At 24.6% G+C, this 23705-nt stretch overlaps 2 protein-coding genes across 3 annotated transcripts in view; one reads left to right on the forward strand and one right to left on the reverse strand.

Moving 5' to 3' along the window:
• Positions 1–482: 482 nt before the first annotated feature.
• LOC122503311 (nuclear pore complex protein Nup54-like) lies at positions 483–18994 on the forward strand. Its single transcript, XM_043613797.1, has 5 exons — positions 483–712; positions 7005–7490; positions 9845–10773; positions 14159–14386; positions 18062–18994. The coding sequence occupies exons 1-5, from the start codon at positions 616–618 to the stop codon at positions 18182–18184; spliced, it is 1863 nt and encodes a 620-aa protein (XP_043469732.1). The 5' UTR covers positions 483–615; the 3' UTR covers positions 18185–18994.
• A 2904-nt stretch (positions 18995–21898) lies between these two features.
• The window catches only part of LOC122503312 (sex-determining transformer protein 1-like), a 40799-nt gene continuing 38992 nt past the window's right edge, over positions 21899–23705 (reverse strand). For both annotated transcript variants that reach the window (XM_043613799.1, XM_043613798.1), the window contains one exon: positions 21899–23608. In XM_043613799.1, the coding sequence (XP_043469734.1) occupies positions 22375–23608 (1234 nt within the window). In that variant the 3' untranslated portion in view covers positions 21899–22374. The remainder of the gene's footprint in view (positions 23609–23705) is intronic.

The raw sequence follows: 23705 nt of genomic DNA on the forward strand, positions 1-23705 counted from the left end.
AATTATTTTACTTTTAATTTATTATTCTTTATGTTCTTTAAATTTGTTTCTGTATTTGATTCAAAATTTAGCGCTTCAATATGGTCGTCGCTTCAGGTAATCGCTATGATTGGTCGGCTTTTTTATGGTGCGCGAACCGAGTTAAAATTGAGCCCGACTTTGGCGAGACCTTGTTACTTGGATCATGCTTTTTCCTGTTTGATGCATTCAGGATCAGGGTTTAGTCACTCGTGTTTAAAACGTTTAGTGGTGCGCTATTATTGTCATGATGTGACTGCACCCTAACCCTAAAGCTGAATTCACATGGCTGCGTGTTGCGTTGCGTTTTTGTAACTAGGCCATAAGTGTGAGAGAGATGGAGATGTTCGCTGAATTCCGTGTTTTACGTAAGATACGTATTCCTACCAAACCCTGCTTCCGATAGTTCCTTTCACCATCGAATGAGGCGCTACAATCGCCACTTACACATGAAAAATATGTGTCGCGATAAGTTGTTGCCAATGTAGTTGTATGTAAACTTAATTCTCGAGGGTTATCTCCTACATTCTTTAACGTAGGCGGGAAAAGTGCAAGTGTGGTTTTTCGTTAATTATTGTGTCATAATAAATATAAAAAATGTCATTTGGTGGAGGATTTGGTACTTCCACGCCGGCTTCAGCGCCTTCGTTTACTTTCGGGCAAACCGCTACTGCCACACCGACTGTAAAACCAGGTAAATATCAAGTACCATCAATTTTTAGGTTATAACAACATTGTTCGCTTTTACCTACTTTCGTAAACAATTATCACTTTATTCCCTATGTCCATTCATCAAGTAAATTAACATTAGAATAACATTTCATTATTCTTTTTTTCAAATTTACTATTTAGATACCCAGATATTCATATATTTACTTTTTTTAAAACACTACGTAAAATTTCAAAGATTTCAAATAAATCTTGGATTACTGATAGAATAATAAATACTTACGATGTAAATTCAAACAAATTTTCATTTTTTACATTCTCATAATTCATAAAAAATGAGAAGGTCTTGGATTCGATTTTAAAATTAGAATTTGTAGTTGTCTCTATGTAAATTTAACACGTGTATGTTACTATTTTAACGATTGTAAATAAATGGCTCCAATTGCTTTTCTAAATATGTACTTTTTATTGCTTATTCGATTGACTGTAAATTAGCACTTTTAATTCTATGGATTCTTTAATTTTGACAACAGGCAGAACTAGAAGAACCTTTTTCCTCACACATACTCAGTAGAGGACGATTTACTGTACAACATTCAACATCTTTTTTGCTCAGTGTCTTATAATTTTTCTTTTTCACTTTTGCAATTATACACGTAATCATACAAATTAAGATTATTAAGCTTCCAGTGGTAATTAATATAATTAAAAGTAGAGATGGCTGTGTTGATACATTATTAATTTGAATGCCTCTCGATGACAAACGTTCCTTTCCTGAAGGCAAACTTTCATCTAATTCTATTATTTTTCCAGAAGGTGTATTTTCTATTTCGTACATTACGTTTGGTATTTTACCAGCAGTTGTTATCATTTCTTCAATTGAAACGTCCTGGAAGGAATTTTCACAAAAATTAATCATATCAGGATTGCCACAGTGGAATTCATAAGAAAATTTTGAATTTTTGTGTCTTTTTTGTTGGCCTCACAAACTATGAAATTACCACGAATTTTAATACAAAACCTTCAATTTTTTCAATTTCTGGCAAAAATTTCTTTTTAATGAACTTAATTCTTGAAGAACTATCATAAAATTATTATTTATAAATTGTTTAATGGATTATTTTACCAAGATATTTCCAACTTAATTGAATTTTAAGTGTTACGTTTACAATTTTCATAAATAGATGAACTTCAAACGGTTTCAATTTGAAATTTTAGAAAATTTCAATTTTGAGTGAATTTTATTAGAAATTATAAAGAATTTAGATTTTTAAAAAATTTGAATAATTCCAATTGTTCTAAATGTAGTTAAATTCTTTAATATAATATATTTAATTAATTATTAAAAATAATGGATTTATAGAAGAATTTTAGTTAAAAACAAATTAAAAATTGAATTTTGGAGAAGATATAAATTATTACAAAAATTCAATTATGTTAAAAAATTTTTTTTAATTCTGTTCAAAATTGCAATTATCTTTAAAAATAATAAAATTCTTCTCCAAAATTTAATTATTTTCAAAAATTTTAATAAAATTTTTGGCAAAATTTCGATTATTTTCAAAAATTTTCCTCAAATTCAATCAATTTTAATGTCTTCTATTTTAATAAAATTTTCCAAAAGAATTCAATTGTATAAAACAAATTTGAATGAAACTATAAGAATTTTTTGTGAATTATTTCCATTTAAATAATAAAAATTTCACAGGAATTCAATTATTTACAAATTTTTTTATGAATTTCTTCGCAATAATTCAATTATTTTCATAAATAGTAAATTCCTCGAAAACTGTAATTATTCTTCAAATTTTGTAGTAAAATTCATCAAAAGAATTCAAGTATTTAAAAATTTATTGATACAATTCTTTATGAGAATTCAATTTTAATAAACATTAAAGTATTAAATAAATTATTTATTTTTGTATTTAAATAATTCAATTCTGGTAGAATTTCCTAATGAAAATTGATTTAAAAATGAATTTTAGTTAAAATTTTAGATTATAATTGAATATTGAAAGAAATAGAACTTGAATTTTTAAAAATAATTGAATTTTGAAAGGTTTTCAAGTTAAAATCTTTGAAAATTTGAATTTTTCATATTTGTAACTGAAAATTCTGTAGAATTAATTTTTTTGAAAAATTTTAATGGAATTTGTTTTTATATTATATGAATTTTTTATTTTCTAATATACATATATTTAATTGAAGAATTCCAGAATAATCGAAATTTCGTAAAATTGAATTGTAAACAAATGGATTTGAATATTCTTAAAGAACTTTTTCAAAAATTATTAAAAAATAATTGATTTAAAGAAGAATTTGACTTCAAAATTCATCAAGATTTCAATTATCTTTATAAATATTAAAATTCTTCTCCAAACTTCAATTATTTAAAAATTTGTTGATAAAATTCTAATTCTTAATGAGAATTCAATTTTAAGAAACATTCAATTACTCAATGAATTATTTATTTTTGTATTTAATATTGTAGGTATTTTATTAATAAATAATTGAATTTTCATAAAATTTTATAATAAAAATTGATTTAAAAATTAATTACAATCGAAGTTTTAGATATTAATTGAATTTTTGGAGAGGTTTCTAATAATTGCAATTTTTAGAAATAATTGAATTTTGAAAAGGTTTTAAATTAAAATCTTTGAAAATCGGAATATTTCATACTTTTAACTAACAATTCTGTAGAATAAATTTTTTTTAAAATTATTTGAAATTTTTATTTTCTAATATATATTTAATATTGAAAAATTTCTGAATAATTGAAATTTTGTAAAATTGAATTGTAAAGAAATGGATTTAAAAATTCTCAAAGACCTATTAGAACTAATAAAACATTTTTTTGAGTATCTAATCATTTTGAGAGTGTATCAGAATATTCATTAGGGTCAGGAATAAAGTCAAAATTTTGTCTGAAAATCAGGGAAAAGTCAGAAAAAAACAAAATTGAATTTCTGTGACAACCCTTCATTATCCTTAACTTCAGTTCTTTTTTAATAGTAAAAATTTTAATTTTACCTCTATAACTCGTTCCGTAGTTCCAATATCGTTTGATAATTCTGTTCCAACTTGTTCTTCTAAATCTCCTCGACGATGAATTAGTCTTTTTTTATTTAATATTTTAACTTTTTGTCGATGTTTTCTATTCTTTCCATAATGTCGAAACTAAAATGTACTAGATTTGTAATTTATTTTATTAAAGAAGTGAAATAAAAATTGGAATATTTCATAAGTTTGATAATATATCAATGTTAAGTTTGCCAGTAACCTTGTGGTTTGTATTTTCACTTAAAATGGGCATTCTTACATTTTTTCGGTTCAGTTAGAAATATAAAAGATACAAACTCTTCATGTTTGAAATTTTCTTCAATACAATAAAATATGGATCGAAATTATTTTTAAATAATCGGAAAGGTGGTTAAAAAAAGTTTATCAAAAGAAAATTCAATAGGACTTAAAAAACTTTTAGGTTAAATATATTATTGACATATAAAAAGTTTTTTTTACAAATGACAAAAAACTGTCAATTCATGTAAATTCGCTCCTTTTTTTATTGTTATGAACTTTATTATTTTTTTATCAATTGAATATTTTTTTCCTTCTACAAATATTTATGAAATTATATTTTTTTATTTTTGAAAGATATATATTTTTTGTATCAAAATTTTGCTTTGTCAAATTTTTCCCGTAAGAGTCAGAATTTTTCAAAAAAGGTTCGTAAAATCCGTAATTTGATTCAGAAAAGACGAAAAGTTCGTAAATTGTACGATATAAATTAGAGAATTTTAGAGAAATTACAAATAATTATAAAATTAAATTATTTTCAAATATTATAAAATTCTTCGCAGAAATTCAATTACGTTCAAAATTTTTTAAAAAGTCTCGTCGAAATTTCAATTATCTTTAGAAATAATAAAAATCTTCTCCAAAATTCAATTATTTTCAAAAATTATTTTCAATTCAATGATTTTTAATATCTACTATTTTAATAAAATTGTCCATAAGGATTCAATTATTTAAAAAAAAAAATTTAATAAAATTCTACGCAAACTTTTAATTATTTTCATAAAATAATAAAAATTTCACAGAAATTCAAATATTTACAAATTTTTTTATAAATTTCTTCGCAATCATTCAATTATTTTCATAAATAATAAAACTCATCGCAGAATTATCTTTATAAATAATAAAATTCTTCTCTAAATTTCAATTATTTTCAAAAATTTTAATAAAATTCTTGTCAAAATTTCAAGTATTTTCAAAAATTTTTTAAAACTCGTCAAAATTTCAATTATTTTACAAGATTTTAAAAATTTTAGTCTAAATTACAACTGTCTGTAAAAATAATTAAATTCTTCCTCGAATTTCAATTATTTTCAAAAATTTTAATAAAATTCTTATCAAAATGTCAATTATGTACAAAAATTTTTAAAAATTCTCATCAAAATTTCAATTATTTTTATAAATAATAAAATTTTACTCCGAAATTAAATTATTTTCAAAATTTAATAAAATTCTTGTCAAAATTTCAATTATTTTCAAAAATTTTAATAAAATTCTTTTCTAAATTTCAAGTATTTTCAAAAAAATTTTTAAAACTCGTCAAAATTTTAATTATTTTAAAAGATTTTTAAAATTTTAGTCTAAATTACAACTGTCTTTAAAAATAATAAAATTCTTCCTCGAATTTCAATTATTTTCAAAAATTTTAATAAAATTCTTATCAAAATGTCAATTATGTACAAAAATTTTTCAAAATTCTCATAAAGATTTCAATTATCTTTATAAATAATGAAATTCTTCTCCGAAATTCAATTATTTTCATAAAATAATAAAAATTTCACAGAAATTCAATTATTATACAATTTTTTTTTTAAATTTCTTCGCAATCATTCAATTATTTTCATAAATAATAAAATTTTTACAGGGATTCAATTATTTTCGAAAATAATAAAATTCCTCTCAGAAATTTAATTATTTTCGTAAATAATAAAATAAAAGAATTTAATTTTTTAAAAATTTATTAATAAAATTCTTTATGAGAATTTAATTTTAAGAAACACGCAATTATTCAATAAATTGTTTTTTTATAGGTATTTAAAGAATTGAATTCTATTAGAATTTTCTAATAAAAATAGATTTCAAAATGGATGTTTCAGATTAAAATCTTTGCAAATCTGAATTTTTCAGATTTTTAACTAACAATTCTGTGGAATTAATTTTTTTGAAGAAAAATTTACGAATAATTGAAATTTTGTAAAGTTGAATTATAAACAAATGAAAATTCTCAAAGATCGTTTTTATAAATTATTAAAAATAATGCATTTATAGAAGCATTTTAGTTACAAACAAAAGAAAAAAATTTAATTTTGGAAAAGTTACAAATTATGTATTGCAGAAATTCAATTATTTTTTTTCAATTATTTCGCAAAAATTAAATATTGTTCAAAAATAAAATTCTTCATAGGGATTCAATTATTTTCACAAATAATAATAAAACTCATCGCAGAATTTCAATTATTTTTTATTCAATTTTAATCGAATTCTTTAAATGAATTCAATTATTCTTAAAAATTTTATTAAAACGACGAATTTTAATAAAATTTGAAAGAATTGAAAGAATTCAATTATTTAAAAATATGTTGATAAAATTCTTTATGGGAATTGAATTTTAAAAAACATTCAATTATTCAACAACTTATTTATTTTTGTATTTAAATAATTGAATTCAAATAGAATTTTCTATTAAAAATTGATTTAAAATTGAATTTCATGTTAAATTTTTAGATAATAATTGAATATTAAAAGCAATGTAGCGTAAATTTTTAGAAATAATTGAATTTTGAAATTAATGTTTTTGAAAAAGTTTAATTGAATTTTTTAAATATTATTTTAAATTTTTATTTGAAGAATAAAAGAATTGAAAAATTTACGAATAATTGAAATTTTGCAAAATTGAATATTGTAATCAAATGGATTTGAAAATTGTCAAAGAACTTTTTCGAAAATTATTAAAAATAATTGATTTAAAGAGGAATTTTAGTTAAACATTCTTGAAAATAATAATTGAATTGATGATTTTATCACTCGGTCATCTTCATGTTTCATAGTAATATGAAAAATTGAATTTATAGTTTGAAATAAAATATTCTTTTATTTGACTCGAACTGATAATATTTTTGTCCGATTGGTTTATAAATGGTCCGTAGTGTCCGTATTTTTAAATACTTTCACTGGTTCGAGACCTGCAGTGAAAGATAATTAAGTCGCTAATTTGAATTGATTTTGTTTTCCAATTACAGCCGGCTTTGGAACGCCGTCCTTTGGATTCGGCACCAGCACCCCGGCGGCAGCTAATCCCTCATTATTTGGAACACCAGCTCCTCAGCCTACGGGTTTTGGAACTGCAGCTGGTTTCGGAACTCCTGCGGCAACTGCTTTTGGATCAACGACAACGACCACCAACACATTTAGCACACCGTTGACGAGTTTTGGATTTGGAGCACCAGCACCAGCAGCGGCGGCAACACCATTTGGAGCAACGCCAGCCACATCAACGGGTTTCGCTGCTCTTTCTACTCCAGCCACGACGAGCACCATCGGCGGTTTTGGAAGTTTTGGAGGTTTCGGAACAACAGCCACAACAACAGCAGCAGCACCAAGTTTATTTGGAGGTTTTGGTGCAACGAACACAGCCGCCACTGGTTTTGGAACTTCCACTGGATTCGGTGGATTTGGCGCTAAACCCGCGACCACCACTGCTACAGGATTTGGTGGTTTTGGTACCGGTGAGAATGTTTCTCCTCCTACCAATTACAGGCCTTGGATATTATAACTTTTTCGACTTTTTCAGACTATTTTCAAAAAATGCGACTTTTTTCGACTTATTTAAAAAAATTACCACTTTTTCGACTTTTCTTCCAAATATTGCAATAATTTTTAGTATAAAATGCAACTTATTATTTACTAATAATTTTTCGAATTAAATTTTCGAAATTTACAATTAAAAAAAGTTCCAATAATTGAAATTTTGTAAAATTTAATTGAAAATAATTAATTTTTTTCAAAGTGTTAGTTATAAAAATTTTTGAAACTCAACTTTTGAAGAATTTTAATTGCAAATTTTGAAAATAATTGAAATTGAATTAAATTTTAATTGAATTCCTCGAAAGAATTCAATTTCTAAAAAAAAATTTAATATATTTCGAATAAATTCAATTATTTTCTAAATTCTTAATAAATCCTTCGAAATAATTCAATTATTTTTATAAATAGTAAAATTCTTTGCAGGAATTCAATTATTTTCAAAACATCTTTAATTGAATTTTTTGGAAGAAGTCAAATATTTCCATAAAATTCAATTATTTCCTAAAATTATAATAATTTCTTCGAATCAATTCAACTATTTTTATAAATTTTCAAAATTTAATTAAAAATAATTAATTTTTTTCAAAGTCTTTTATAAAAATTTTTGAAAATCAACTTTTAAAGAATGTTAATTGCAAATTTTTAAAAATTTGCAATTCTAAAAATTATATTAAAAAATATTTTTGAAGAAAATAATTCTTCGAATTTTTGCATTCTACTTTTTTTAAAATTAAATTATTTTCAATATTTTTAAATACAAATTTCCAAAAATTCAAATACATACAAAAAATAATAACATCAAAATTTTTTAGAACTATTTTTAACATTTTGGAGAAAAAAGAATATTTGAAAATAAATAAAATGTTTTTAAAAAAATCAATTATTTTTCAAAGGTTTTATCAAATTTCAATTATTTTTCAAAGATTTGACCATATTTCAATTATTTTTCAAAGATTTTACCAAATTCCAACTATTCATAAAAGATTTTACCAAGTTTTAATTATATTTCAAAGATTTTACCAAATTTCAATTATTTTAAAAAGATTTTATCAAATTTCAATTATTTTTCAAAGATTTTACCAAATTTCAATTACTTTTAAAAAATTTTATCAAATTTCAATTATTTTTCAAACATTTTACCAAATTTTAATTATTTTTCAAAGATTTTATCAAATTTTAATTATTTTTCAAAGATTTTACCAAATTTCAATTGTTTTTCAAGGATTTTATTAAATTTCAATTATTTTTTAAAGATTTTACCAAAATTCAATTATTTTTCAAAGATTTTATCAAATTTCAATTATTTTTCAAAGATTTAACCAAATTTCAATTATTTTTTAAAGATTTTACCAAATTTCTATTATTTTTCAAAGATTTTATCAAATTTCAATTATATTTCAAAGATTTTACCAAGTTTTAATTACTTGTCAAAGTTTTTACCAAATTTCAATTATTTTGAAAAGATTTTATCAAATATCAATTTTTTAAACATTTTTTAAAATTGTAATTGTAATTGTAATTGTAATTGTCTTTCAAAAATTATTTTAAAATATTTTTAATAATAAATTAACTTTAAGAATTTCTTTATTGAAATCTTTGAAAATATTCTTCCTTTATAAATTTAAAAGGAAAAATGTACATTTTCAATTATTATAAAAAATTGAATTCTTGTATTTAAATAATTGAATTCTCGAAGAACTTTCGAAATATTATTAAAAATTAATATATATATATAGATAATTGATTGAGAGGTGAAGTTTAGTTAAAAATTGTAGAAAGTAATTAAAGTTTGGAAGAGTTAAAGTTGTAATTTTTAGAAATTATTAAACTTCAGAAGTTGAAATTTTTTGAATTTTATTTCCCGTGATGAAATTTAATTATTTATTTATATTTAGAATTTTAATTATTTATTTCTTCCCGTGACTTAAATACGAAGTATTTAAATATTTATTTAGCAAAATTATTCAAGTTTTGATTAAGTGAATTTAGAAATCAGTGAAGAATCAGGGAAATACAAAATAAAATTTTTGTGACAACACTAAATTAAATAAACGACTTTTTTTCTATTTTTAATCGACTAAAGCGACTTTTTTTGCTCGTTAAAGTCGATCCGAGGCCTTTAACAGAGTAATTTGTAAATTGTGAACATAACATTTTATTGTTTTTGTCATGAAAAATATCTTTTTTTTTTCAATCGTTGATCCTAAACGTTGTGAACTTGACGGACAAATTTAACAAATTTAACAAGTTTAACAAATTTAAAAAAAATTTCTAGGTACAAGTTTTATGGGCTTTGGCGGAAGTCTGGCTCAACCACAACAACAAACACAACTGCAGCAGCAGCAACTACAACAACAACAACAACAACAGCAAAGTGCAAATACAATTTCAGAAGCACTTTACAATGCAGTCTTTAATTGTCAATTATTTAATGATGAACGTGATAGTACAATCGCAAGGTGGAATTTAATACAAGCATTGTGGGGAACGGGAAAAGCTTATTATTCCGTAAATGCAGCACCAATAGAACTGAATCAAGAGAATCCATTGTGCAGATTCAAAGCAATTGGCTACAGTCGAATGCCAGATGCAGATAATAATGAGGGCCTCGTTGTTCTCTGCTTCAACAAAAAGGAACAAGAAATAAAAGAGGGAAAACAAAATTTGATTGCCTCTTTAAATACAATATTAGGCAACAAACCAAATCTCACTGTCACCATTGATTCAATAAAATCAACCGGTGAGAATAAATGTCAATCAACAGTTTTCGTCTCCGAAAAGGGAGTCACTGGTACGTCGAGAAAAATTCCCGCCAATGAATTGTTTACTTATTTCACTCAGACAATGCAAAAACAACAGCTCGTTCAAAAGGGGGTAGAAAATATTTATCCTTTCGTGAAACTTGATCCTACGCAGTTAAAGGAATATCTCGAAAATCCACCGTGCTCGATAGATCCGCGCTTGTGGAAACAGGCACAGTTGGATAATCCTAATCCAGATTTATACATACCCGTGCCAATGATAGGATTTCATCAAGTGAAACACAGGTTAAAGTGTCAAGAAGAGGAAACCGCTAGGCATAGGGCTTTTCTTGATATGGCAGCGGAGAGAATACAGGAATTGCAGAGGCAACACACAGCGACGCAGGCAAAACTAAAAGACCATCGACGAACACTTTTGGAACTTCAGCACAGAGTATTACAGGTATTTTCAAAAAGAATTCTATCTTAATTCGTTAAAGGCTCAAAATTTCTGAAGCGTGCCACTAATTTTTCGATGGAGATATTTTTATATTTCATATCAATAATTTTATTGTATTTTCGTACAAAAATATAACCCCAAAATTAATTTTCAGAGTGGCCTCATGTCAGTAGAGTCAGTAAAGTCAGGGAAATGTCAGTAAAACAAATTTTTGTCAGGGAAATTAAGAAAATTGAGAATTTTTTTGACTTATTTTTAAATATTGCGACTTTTTCGACTTTTCTTCCAAACATTGCAACAAAATACAACAAGTTTTAATACAATTTTTGAAAATCAATTTTTGAAGAATTTGAATTGCAAATTTTGAAAATAATTGAAATATCAAAAATTTTAATGAAAAATCTTTAAAGGTAAATTTAAAAATGAAAATTAATGAAAATTAGCTTCTAATTTTTTAAAATACAATATTTTCAGTATTTTCAATTACATATTTACAAAAATTCAAATACATACAAAAATAATAACATTTTAGAATTCTTTTTAACATTTTGAAGAAAACAATGAAGTTCAAAATTTTTAATTAAAATTCAAAAAAAAAATAATTTTTTTTAAATTATACAAAATTTTTTTTAAGAAATTCAATTATTTTCTAAAAATTACATTAAAATATTTTTAAAAACTAATTATTAGATTTGTTTTATAATAATTTTTTAAGATTCAATTATCTTCGAACAATGTAAATAAAAATTTATGAAAATTTACTTTTTGGACTTACTTATGTATATTTTTCAAAAATTCAATTATTTTTAAAAGATTTTGCCAAATTGTAATTGTTTGGAAATTTTTCAAAATTGAAAAATTATATTTATATACCAAATTACAATTATTATAAAAAATTGAGTTTTTGTATTTAAATAATTGAATTCCAGAAGAACTTTTGGGAAATTATTTAAATTAATTGATTCAGAGATGAAGTTTCGTTTAAAATTGTAAAAAATAATTTAATTCAGGAAGGGTTATAATTGTAATTTTTAGAAATTATTTTAAAATTATTTTAAAATTCATAAATTTTACCCATTTTTCATAAACATTCATATTTTCCTGTAAAAAGAATTTTGTCAGGGAAAGTAAATTTAATGTCAGTAAATTGTCAGGGAAATGTCGGGGAAATTGTTAAACTGCAACTTGTGGCCACCCTGATTTTGCAAAATTAAAATTTTTTTAAACGATTTTTACGCATCAAATAATTTGATGTCAGGGTTGCCACAAAATTTTAATTTTGTTTTTCCCTGACTTTTCCCTGATTTCCAGAAAAAATTTTCACTTTTTCCCTGACCCTGAAGAACATTAATAACTTCTTTTTTGAATAAATATTTAATAATTATTTTCCTATAGGAATTAAGATTCTCAAATTCAATAACTTATGAGAATATATTATAATAAAACATAAAGAAATCGATCACTCCGAGTCTTCGACTCGATTTCCTCCTGTTTTATAATAAATTTAAGATGACAAAGTAATAAAATCATTATTTTATTTCATAAGAATATTGTAACTAAAAATTCAAATTTTCAAAGATTTTAATTTTAACCCTTTTCAAAATTCAATTATTTCTAAAAATTCACGCTATAATGTTTTTAATATTCAATTATAATTTAAAATTCTAAGTGAAATTCATTTTTAAATCAATTTTTATTAGAAACTTCAAACCTTCCCGAGAATTCAATCTGGTTTTAGTTAAAAATTGTAGAAAATAGTAGGTAATTGAATTGAAATGATATAAATAATTTTGAAGAAGTTACAGTAACAATATTTTTATAATATAAAATAATTTTATCACTCTGTCATCTTTAATTATTATAATTTGTTGAATTTTAAAAACGTTTGAATTTGAAATTTTTTAAAATCTTAATTCCTATGAAAAAATAAGAATGATTAAATTTTTGTTGCAATTTTTTTTTAACATTATTTAGGATCAAAATTCATTCTTTATTATTAAATTATTCTTTATTATTAAATTATAAACAAAATTATTGTTAACCATTTTCGAAATTTTATTTTTTTTTTAATTTAATTTTTAAAAATCTATACGACTGATAGGTATTATTAAAAAATGTATTTTACAAAATTTTATTTTGAAAATTTTTCTTTTGAATTGTGCAAAAATTACATCAATATCTTTTTTCATTGTTTATAAATTAAGAGATAAATTATTTTTTGAAGAAGGTGCTAAAAATACTAGAATAAACAAATTAAGTTAAAAAATAATTAATGTACATATTGTAATTTTTTATCAACAGATAAAGCCTTAATTTTAAAATTTGGTTCGAGGGAAATTTAAATCTATACGGAAATTTGATTAGATTAGATTAATTTAAATTGACAAAGTTAAATTTAGTAATAAAATTTTTATACATTAATAAAACAACGTGAATATGTAATTCCAAAATTTATGGTTATTGTGAAGAAAATAAAAATTAAAGTTTTGATTTCAATGATTAACAGTAGTTTAAAGTAGGGTGTAAATTTTCAAAAAAGAAAGAAATAACTATCTTTCAGTGACACAAAAATACAAATATTAACAAATTATATTGTTTAAAACATTTAATAGTTTAAACTTTAAATTTTGTTTCAATACCAGTCTCGGTTTAAAAAAATAAAAAATAAATTTTTTCTAATGAAAATAAACACTTAGAAATTTCTTGACAAACGTAAATTGAAGCTGTAGTGTAACAAAATAATAATAAATATAGTCTGTATTAATTCCGGGTTGACACAGGTCAGAGAAATCAGAGATAAGTGAGGGAATTTTATCAAAAGTGCTGAAAGAAAAATCGAATTTCTATAGTTGGCAAGAAAATACTGGTTTTTAGTGTCCACTTATGTTTACTTAAAATTATTAATAAAGCATTTCATTTTTTTCACTTTTTTTTAAATATAAAAACTTTGCAATCACCATGAATTTTAAGACGAAATCTTGAATTTTTAAGAGTATGCAATTCAATTTATTCTTTAGTTCAAATCATTTAATTCTCGAAGAACTTTGTAATTTCTAAAAATAATTGAATCTGGGAACAGTTATTGCAATTTTTATATACAATTAAATTTCGGAAGATTTTAAATTTTAAGTTGAAATTTTTGGGTATTTGAATTCCTGTAGAAAAATATTAATGATTAAATATTTTAGATACTTACATAATTATTACTAACAAAATTATGTTTTGAATAACTTTTCAATTTAAGATATATTCTCAATTAAATATTTTATAAGTATTTTTTTGTGTATCTATATATATATAATCATTTTTAGAGGCGTAAGTCCAAGTATTTAATTTTATGTATATTATAAGGATTATTAGCTAAATTGTTGTATTTTTGTTTTTTAAGGTGTTGGTGCGACAAGAAATAACTAGAAAAGTTGGTCTCTCCTTGCAACCTGAAGAAGAAGTTTTAACCAACAGATTTGAATCAATGCACTCTCAAATTAGTGCTCCTACGCAATTTAAAGGAAGAATCAGTGAAATGTTATCACAATTGAGAATGAGAAGGCATGTTGACTCTCAAACGCAGGAACGATACGCTATGGATCCTATTGCTCAAGATGATATTAAAACTGTAAGTCTTATAAATCATTTAACTTTTCAAATTTTAAACTTGAAAATTTTAAACTTCTAAAACTTATCTACAATACAGGACTCGAACCAGTGAAAGTATTTAAAAATACAGACATTACGAACCAAAAATAAAAAATTACGGACCAATTACTGACTGAAAATATAACCAGTCTGAGTCAAATAAGAGAACATTTTACTTAAAACAAATTAAATTTTTCATAACTATAAAACATGAAAAAATTGATAACTCCGAGTCTTCGACTCGGAGTGATCGATTTCTTCATGTTTTTATAGTAATTAAAGATAATCGAAAAATAAAATCATTATCAATTCAATTATTATTTTCAAGAATGTTTAACTAAAATTCCTCTTTAAATCAATTATTTTTAATAATTTTCTCGTAATTTTCGAAAAAGTTCTTTGACAATTTTCAAATCCATTTCTTTACAATATTCAATTTTACGAAATTTCAATTATTCGTAAATTCTTCAATTCTTTTATTCTTCAAATAAAAACTTCAAATACTATAAAAAAAATTCAATTAAACTTTTTCGAAAAAATTAATTTCAAAATTCAATTATTTCCAAAAATTCACGCTTCATTGCTTTTAATATTCAATTAATATCTAAAATTTTAACTGAAATTCATTTTTAAATCAATTTCTATTAGAAAATTCTACTAGAATTAAATAATTTAAATACAAAAATAAATAATTTGTTCAATAATTGAATGTTTCTTAAAATTGAATTCTGATAAAGAATGTTATCAACATATTTTTAAATAATTGAATTCTATCGACGAATTTTAATAAAATTTTTAAGAATAATTGAATTCATTTGAAGAATTCAATTAAGATTGTATTAAAAATAATTTAAATTCTGAGTTAAGTTTTATTATTTCTGAAAATAATTGAATCCCTAAAAAGAATTTTATTATTTTTGAACAATATTTAATTTTTGCAAAGAATATTATTCTTGAAAATAATTGAATTTCTGCAATAATTTGCAACTTTTCCAGGCCTCGGATATTATGACTTTTTCGACTTTTTTCGACTATTTTCAAATAATGCGACTTTCATCGACTTTTATTAAAAAATTGCAACTTTTTCGACTTTTCTTTCAAATTTTGCGACAAAATACCATATTTTTAGTATAAAATGCAACTTTTTTCGATTTTTACCAGTGAAAAAAGCAGAACTATAGAAAAATCTTTGAAAATTTATTTTTGAGTAATTTTTCTAATTAAATTTTGGAAATATACAATTAAATAAATTTTAAATAATTGAAATTTTGTAAAATTTAATTGCAAATAAATCATTTTTTCAAGTATTTTATTATAATTTTTAAAAATTAACTTTTATAGAATTTTAATTGAAAATTTTGGAATTAATTGAATTTTCAAAAAATTTTAATGAATAATCTTCAAGTGTAAATTCAATAAAAATGAAAATTAATGAAAATTAGGTTCTTAAAATAATATTAAAATAGTTTTGAAAAAAATAATTCTCTGAATTGTTTTGTTCTAATTTTTTAAAATTCAATTATTTTCAATATTTTTGATATTCAATATTTTCAATATTTCCAAAAATTCAAATATCTACTATACAAAATAATAACATTAAAATTTTTTATAATTATTTTTAACATTTTGGAGAAAATAATCATATTCAAAATTTTTAATTAAGATTCTTCAAAAAATTAGTTTTTTTTAAATTATACAAAAATTCTTCATTTGTTTTCCAAAAATTACATTACAATATTTATAAAAAACTAATTCTTAGAATTGTTTTATCATAATTTTTTAAGATTCAATTACCTTCGGACAAAGTAAAATAAAATTTTTAAAAATTTACTATTTTAGAGTTTTTGAGAAATTATTTATAATTAAAATTCTTTAAAAATTTGATTATTTTTTTATATTTTTTAAAAACTCAATTATTTTATAAAATTTTTATAAAATTTCAATTATTTTTCAAAGACTTTACTAAATTTAAATTATTTTTTAAAAGATTTTATCAAATTTCAATTTTTGGCCATTTTTTTAATTGTATGGAATTGTAAAACACTATTGTCCTTCAAAAATTATTTAGAAATATTTTTAAAAAGTTAATTTTACGAATTTGTTTATTTAAATTTTTGAAAATATTCTACCTTAATATCTTTACAAAAAAAAATGAACGGTGTCAATTATTATAAAAAATTCAATTTTTGTATTTAAATAATTAAATTCTCGAAGATATTTCGGAAAATTATTAAAAAGTAACAAGATAATTGATTTAGAAATGAAGTTTAGTTAAAAATTGTAGAAAATAATTGAATTTTTGGTAGGGTTTTAATTTTTAGAAATTATTAAATTTCAGAAGTTGAAATTTTAAAAATTTTATTTCCTGCGTGAAAAGAAATAAGAAGTATTTAAATATATATTTAGGAAAATTATACAAGTTTTGATTAATTGAATTTATAAATCAGTGAAGAATCAGGGAAATACAAAATTAAATTTTTTGTGACAACACTAAATTAAATAAACAACTTTTTTTTCTATTTTCAATCGACTAAAGCGACTTTTTTTGTTCGTTAAAGTCGATTCGGGTCCTGTTTTTCCAAAATTAAATTTTTTTCCTGTTTTTAAGTAAAATTCTTCTTTAAATGCATTGTTTTAAAAATTTTTTGAAAAAGTTCTTTGAGAATTTTCAAATTCATTTGTTTAGAATTCAATTTTACAAAATTTCAATTATTCGTAAATTCTTCAATATTAAATATATATTATATATAGAAAATTGAAGACTTAATTTCCAGCTGGAATTCAATTATTTAAATACAAAAATAAATAATTTATTGAATAATTGAATGTTTCTTAAAAATTCATTTTCCATAAAGAACTTTATCAACAAACTTTTTAAGAATAATTACATTTTTCGAGAAATTTAATTAAAATTGTATTCAAAATAATTGAAATTCTGGGATGAGTTTTATTATTTATGAAAATAATTGAATTCCTAAGAAGGATTTATTTATTTTCAAAATAAATATTTATTTATTTACAAACATAATTGAATCCCTGTAAAAATTATAGTATTTATGAAAATAATTAAATGATTGCGAAGAAATATATATAAAAAATTTGTAAATAATTGAATTCCTGTGAAATTTTTTTTATTTTATGAAAACAATTAAAGGTTTGCGTAGAATTTTATTAAATTTTGTTTAAATAATTGAATTCTTTTGGAAAATTTTATTAAAATAGTAGATATTAAAAATCATTAAATTGAGGAAAATTTTTGAAAATAATTGCAATTTTAACAAGAATTTGATTAATTATTGAAAATAATTGAATTTCGGAGAAGAATTTTATTATTGCTAAAGATAATTGAAATTTCGACGAGACTTTTTTAAAATTTTTGAACGTAATTGAATTTCTGCGAGGAATTTTATAACTTTTGAAAATAATTGAATTTCTGCAATCATTTGTAATTTCTCTAAAATTCTCCAAATTATATCGTACACTTTACAAACTTTTCGTATTTTCTCAATCAAATTACGTACTTTGCGGACCTTTTTTAAAAAAATCTTACTTTTACGGCCTTCAAGCAAATTTACGAACCCAGTTCGAGCCCTGACAATATGAAAAAAGTTGATTTACTTTATTTAAATAATTAATAAATAAATTTATTTTTCAGTATCTAAGTATGGAACAACAAGGCATGGAACAGTTGATAGCTACGATAAATACTGATGTGGAGTGTTTGAAAATTATTAAAGACGGTATGTCCGAACTCGTTGGAACTCCTGGCACTTCCTGAAATAAAATTATTTTACGAACAAACCTTATGTAAGGCAAAAGGTATGTTTTGTTAAATAGAATATTTTTTTCATCATTTTCACACAATGATGATGAAATAATGATAATCCAACGAGTGAACTTCACCTGCTCAAAGACATGTGAATTTTTCCTTTTTGGATCATTACTAAGTACCTAGTAGTTAACTAATAATTAAATTTTCTAATTGCGAAAAACTCTTTTTTCATATAAATGTGATACGATTTAGTTGAAAATTAGATAGACAAGTGAAATAAAATAATTTTCTCTTTTTTCGCTATTTGAAAAAAAAACAATAATTCTCTGTATAGACTATCTGAAGATGAGTAAATTTGTCATCGTAGCTGAAATAATATTTCTGAAAAAAAGTATCTCCGTATGAATTTAATTTATTATTGAAAAATAAAGAATTAAGGTATTTTTGTTACGACATAAAAAATTAATAAAAACTCCTTTCGTATAAATATTTTTTTTTATTGGGTAATCTGACATTTCTTTGAGAATAGGCACTTATTTACTTATTTAATTTTTCGATAATTTATAATTTTCCACATATACAGATATACATATACACTCTTGTATAAAGCAATTTTTTTTTTCGAAGCAAGACATATTTGAAATTCTTATGCATTTGTTTTTTAATGACAAAATTTTTACATGCGGGACGCCTTCGAGACGAGTTTGTTTTTTAGTTCTTTGATTTTTCGAGACTTATCAAATTATTAACCACAATTTCAGGCTATACTTTTTTTTCTTTGCTGAAATTAATATTACGAATTAAATCTATAATAAGTCTCTGGTTGAATTTAAAAATAAACTCTTTGGTTGTTACTCGGAAAGCTTTTGAAATTTCAAGGAGAATTTGTCTGAGATTAAACGAGCGGTGAGCGGATAAACCTGCGAAGAGGTTTTTTCTTGTTAAAATTTGTAAAAAAAAATGGAAGTACCTAAAACTTATTTAGAATTTATATTTCAAATAAGCATAAGAATAAATGAGAAGATTAGTAACGTTTTCATTTATTCTTATGGAAAATAAGATTCTTTAAATATAAACTGATAGAATTTGTGACGCTCTTCCAAAAAAGTGACCCAAGAAGCAAACGAATAACGAAAAACTGTTTTTATTGAATATTTTGGATTTAACGAAGACTTGAATATCAATAATTTGTATTATTAATGATTCTCTTTTTGTTTTTTACTCAAAAAATGATAAACATAACCTAAGATTTTCTTGCTGTTTAGGTACCTTTCTTGGGAGCGCCTCACATTTGGTTCATTAAACTATGAAGAGTTGGTTACTTTTTGACCTTTAATCCCAGTAGGTAAAATCGACATGTTCACAAATTCACGTGTGGTTTTCGATTTACATTTTACTGATTTGAATGTATTTAGACCTAAAGATTAACTTATGTTGAACTTTTAAGGCTACTTCTGCAATAACTATGTTGAAACAAAACTATATTGAACAGTGGAAAATTACTGCAAGATGTAAACTTTACATGAAATGGAAAAGATAATTTTTTCCTTCTCTTTCTCAAGTAAAGTTGACGATTGTATTATGATTTTCAATGTGCTTAGGCCTATGAAAAGAAATTTTTTGTAGAAGTACCATAATGATAAAGCTCAGTAGATAAAAAAAATAATTAAAGTTATTTCTATTCTTTTCATTCTCAATTTCTCATTTTTATTTCTTATGCTGCATTTAAACGACTGTCGGTAGGAAAAGAAAATTTGCCAAAAGTGTCAAAATCGCCTTCAAACGCGTTTGTAAAGGTGTTTCTACAATAGTTTGAATTTGTTTTGTCTAATTCAAAGTAATTGCATATTCTGCATGTAAATTTACGATAATTTGCTTTAAATTTAATTATTTAAAGTGCATTTGTTAATTTATTATTTTATTAATTTATTCTGCATATTAAGGCCAACGCAGAATAGATCTGTAACCGGAACCGCAATCGTAAGCGTAACCGTAAGAATGAGTTAAAGAAGGATAGGTATATTGTTTATCCTTCTCTAACTCATTCTTACGCTTACGGTTACGATTGCGGTTCCGGTTACAGATCTATTCTGCGTTGGCCTTTATGCAAAATGTGCAATTACTTTGAAGCAGACAAAACATGAATTTTCAAGCTATTGCAGAAACACCTTTACAGCTTGATGCGAAAGCGATTTTGACATTTTTTGGTAAGTTTTTTTTCTACCGACAGTCGTATGAATGCACCTTTACGATTCATTTTTATTAATAGGATTTGTAGTGAAAAAGAATCGCTACTTTTAAGCACAGGGGAAAAAAGGAATAATTAAAAATGTTCGATAGTCTCTTCAATTTCTAGGTTATGTGCGATCTGTGTCGCCCTCTACAAAAACGGCACTGAACGGTTTATATGACATGAAATTGGTAAACAATCATTTTCGAGTAAGTTTTTCTCTCCTTTTTACAAAAATAAAGAAAACTTTTTACAAAATCTGTCAACGAACCATAAAAACGTATCTTTTTAATTAATTTAATTTAATTAAATTACGATTAACGATTAATTAAAGTGTTCGCGAACGCAAAGCAAGGGTTAGAAAAGGACAGAGCTATATTTGTGTCCTTTTCTATCTCATGCGTCTAGTTCGCGAATAGTCGCCAATAGAGGGCAGAATTATTTTTTCCTATTTGTGAAACCGTGTTTCTGCATGGATTAAAAAAATCTTTTGGATTTAGTTAATTAAGAAGATAAGTTTTGATTGTTCGTTGGCAGATTTTGTAAAAATTTTCCTTTTGGAGAGAAAAACTTGCTCGAAAATAATTGTTTACCAATTTCACGAAATTTAAGCCGTTTAGTGACGTTTTTGTTGGGCGATAAGTGTAGATCGCACATAACCTAGAAATTTAAGAAACCATCGAACACTCTTACATCCGATTTTTAGTAAATAATTTTCTTTAACGAAAATTTAATGATTTTATATTTTATTATAAAAGAAACTGTTTTTAAATACATTTTTCAATTTTGGAACTACTCTCTCTTTAGCTTATAATTTCTCCATTATTTCGTAAAAATAAATTTGATTTTGAGATTTATTTTAATTTACTTTGACTATTAGTATTTTCATAGAATATAATTTTTGTTTCCGAATTTATGTTTTTTACGATCCTTCTCAAATAATTAACATTAACATTAACTTTAGGCCTAATTGTAATACTTTTAAACCGGACATTCAACATCTCCATTTAATTTTCAATAAAATTGGTGACACGCTCCGAAGAAAGATACCCTTATATGCAAATCATTTTGAGGTTATATTTGTATTATTTCCGCCTGAATTAAAAATCGTGTTTACAAAAAACTGATTCGTTTCAGTTTTTATTATTACAAGACTTAAGTAATACAAGTTATTGTATTACTTGACTTAAGTAATTACAAGTACAAGACTTAAACACCAATGGAAAATTGGTCCCCTTTGTGTATACTTTCATTTCGAGAAATGCAAACATAACCTAACATTTTTAGCTCCCTGAAGTTGGCAACTTTTTTCCCCTCAAGTTGGCATTGACGCTGAGGGTCGAAAAATGTTCTTCCAAAAATGGAAAATATAAAGATTTTATATTACAAAAAGTTTATATTACAAAAAATAATTTACCTCTGTAGGCGAATTAGTGAAATCTCTAAAAACATCATTTTCGACGCCAACTTCAGAGACCTACATTCTTTTATGCTTTTGTGATAGGGATTAAGGAAGAAAATGTAGGTCTAAATGTATTTTTTTCTTCGGAGTGCGTCACATTTATAAATCTTCCAGAAAGAAGGAAATTTTTTACGAATAAACTCCAGACAAATTCTCTTGAAGTGCACAACAATGTAGTCAGAGTACTTAAGTATTGAGCAAGTCATGTTTGATTTTATTTTGATTTGAATTGACTCGATAAAATGCATTCTAAAAAATATATTTGGCTTGAAAGTTTGACCAGAACATGAGATGGTACTCTGACCTCCTAAGTATCGAGCAAATTATACCTTCTATTTTCAGTGACACCTAATTTTTTTTTTCTTTTTCATCATTGTTTTCGAATTCTGGATCATCAGTCCAGTAATTTCCATTCTCGAAGGCTTAGACCAGCTAGACTTCGGATATAACGCGTATGATACATGAGATTTTGTTTTTTGGTTCTGAATTTGACAAAAAAAAAGATTACTTGTTAATTGTCAGGTCTAATGGCAGATCCTGCTCCATTTCAGTGACCTCACTACTCTTAACTCTAAGATCTTGTCCGCACGTGTTGTTACCATCAGCCATATTGCTCCACATATTCTGCAAACCGTATTGAAGATCAACTGAACTTAAAAGATGTCTGAATAGTGGATTTTGTGCCTTGAGAATCAGATCGGAGAGAATTCTTGTTTTTTCAATGATTGTTTCGTTGTTCTGATGGCAGCATTTGTGACGACAGCAGCATTCGGATTCGGCTCTTGGCTCTTCCTTTGCAATCGGCTCCTCCATTATTTCCATTTTCAAGTGCTCGGCTCGCTTTATCACAGAATTTCGGACAGTCTCGCAGTTTATTGTGTTCTCTCGTTTGCAGGGAGTGCTCACGATTGACTCAATATTTCTGTAATCGACGATCGCACTTCTGCCGAGGGGATCGGTGGAAGAGTCTTCCAGTTTGATGGGCGTGGATTGCATTCCTATTCGATGGAGCATGTCGGGAACGTCTTTTGGACTAGTGGTTGGCGATGATGATATTGAACGCTCGTTCATGAGTGGAGTCTGAGGGTATAGAGAATTTGTCTGCATTCGTTCTGGTAGTATGTAACTCTCTTCGTAAATCATTGGATAGATTTTCACTTCTGAGTCGTAATTTTTCGGTGGGGTCATGAGATGGTCCTTTCGTTCTTGCGCATTGTAGATGTTGTTCCACTCGACGAATTTTCTTTGCTCCTCAAAACTGTTGCTCGCTTTTGGACTAGAACTGGTGTTGCTCTCGATACTGGAATCTTTTTTGTTGGAATTGTAATGTGTGCTAGTGAGTTTCTCGGGCGTTGAATCGAATCTTGTTTTGTCAGTGTTGCTACTGCTGCTCTCGTCGAAGCTCTTTTCTTGAATTTTGTCGTTGTTGTTGACGTAGTGGCGGTAGGTCTTGACGTGCTTTCGTAACGAGGATGGGTCCGTGTACCTTTTTGGACAGCCGGGGACTTTGCAGCAATAGGGCTTATCGACTGCATGAGTCCTTGTGTGTTTGAATCGATCGGAGGAATTCGAGTAGGCCTTGTTGCAACCTTCCACTGGACAGACGTAGGGTCGTTCGCCAGTGTGAGATCTTGCGTGGATTTTCAGATTTTCGGCTCTACTGAAACTCTTGTCGCATTGGAAGCAGTGGTGGGGCTTCTCATTCGTGTGTGTTCGTACATGGACCAGCATTTTATACCTGAAGAAGAAAAAGACTCATAAGATTTCAATTTTTGTAAAAGAACCGACGAAATTAGGGGATTATTAAAAATAATGGATTTATAGAAGAATTTTAG

This window comes from Leptopilina heterotoma, unplaced genomic scaffold (genome assembly GCF_015476425.1).
Source record: "Leptopilina heterotoma isolate Lh14 unplaced genomic scaffold, ASM1547642v1 Lhet_26, whole genome shotgun sequence".
Lineage (NCBI taxonomy): Eukaryota > Metazoa > Arthropoda > Insecta > Hymenoptera > Figitidae > Leptopilina > Leptopilina heterotoma.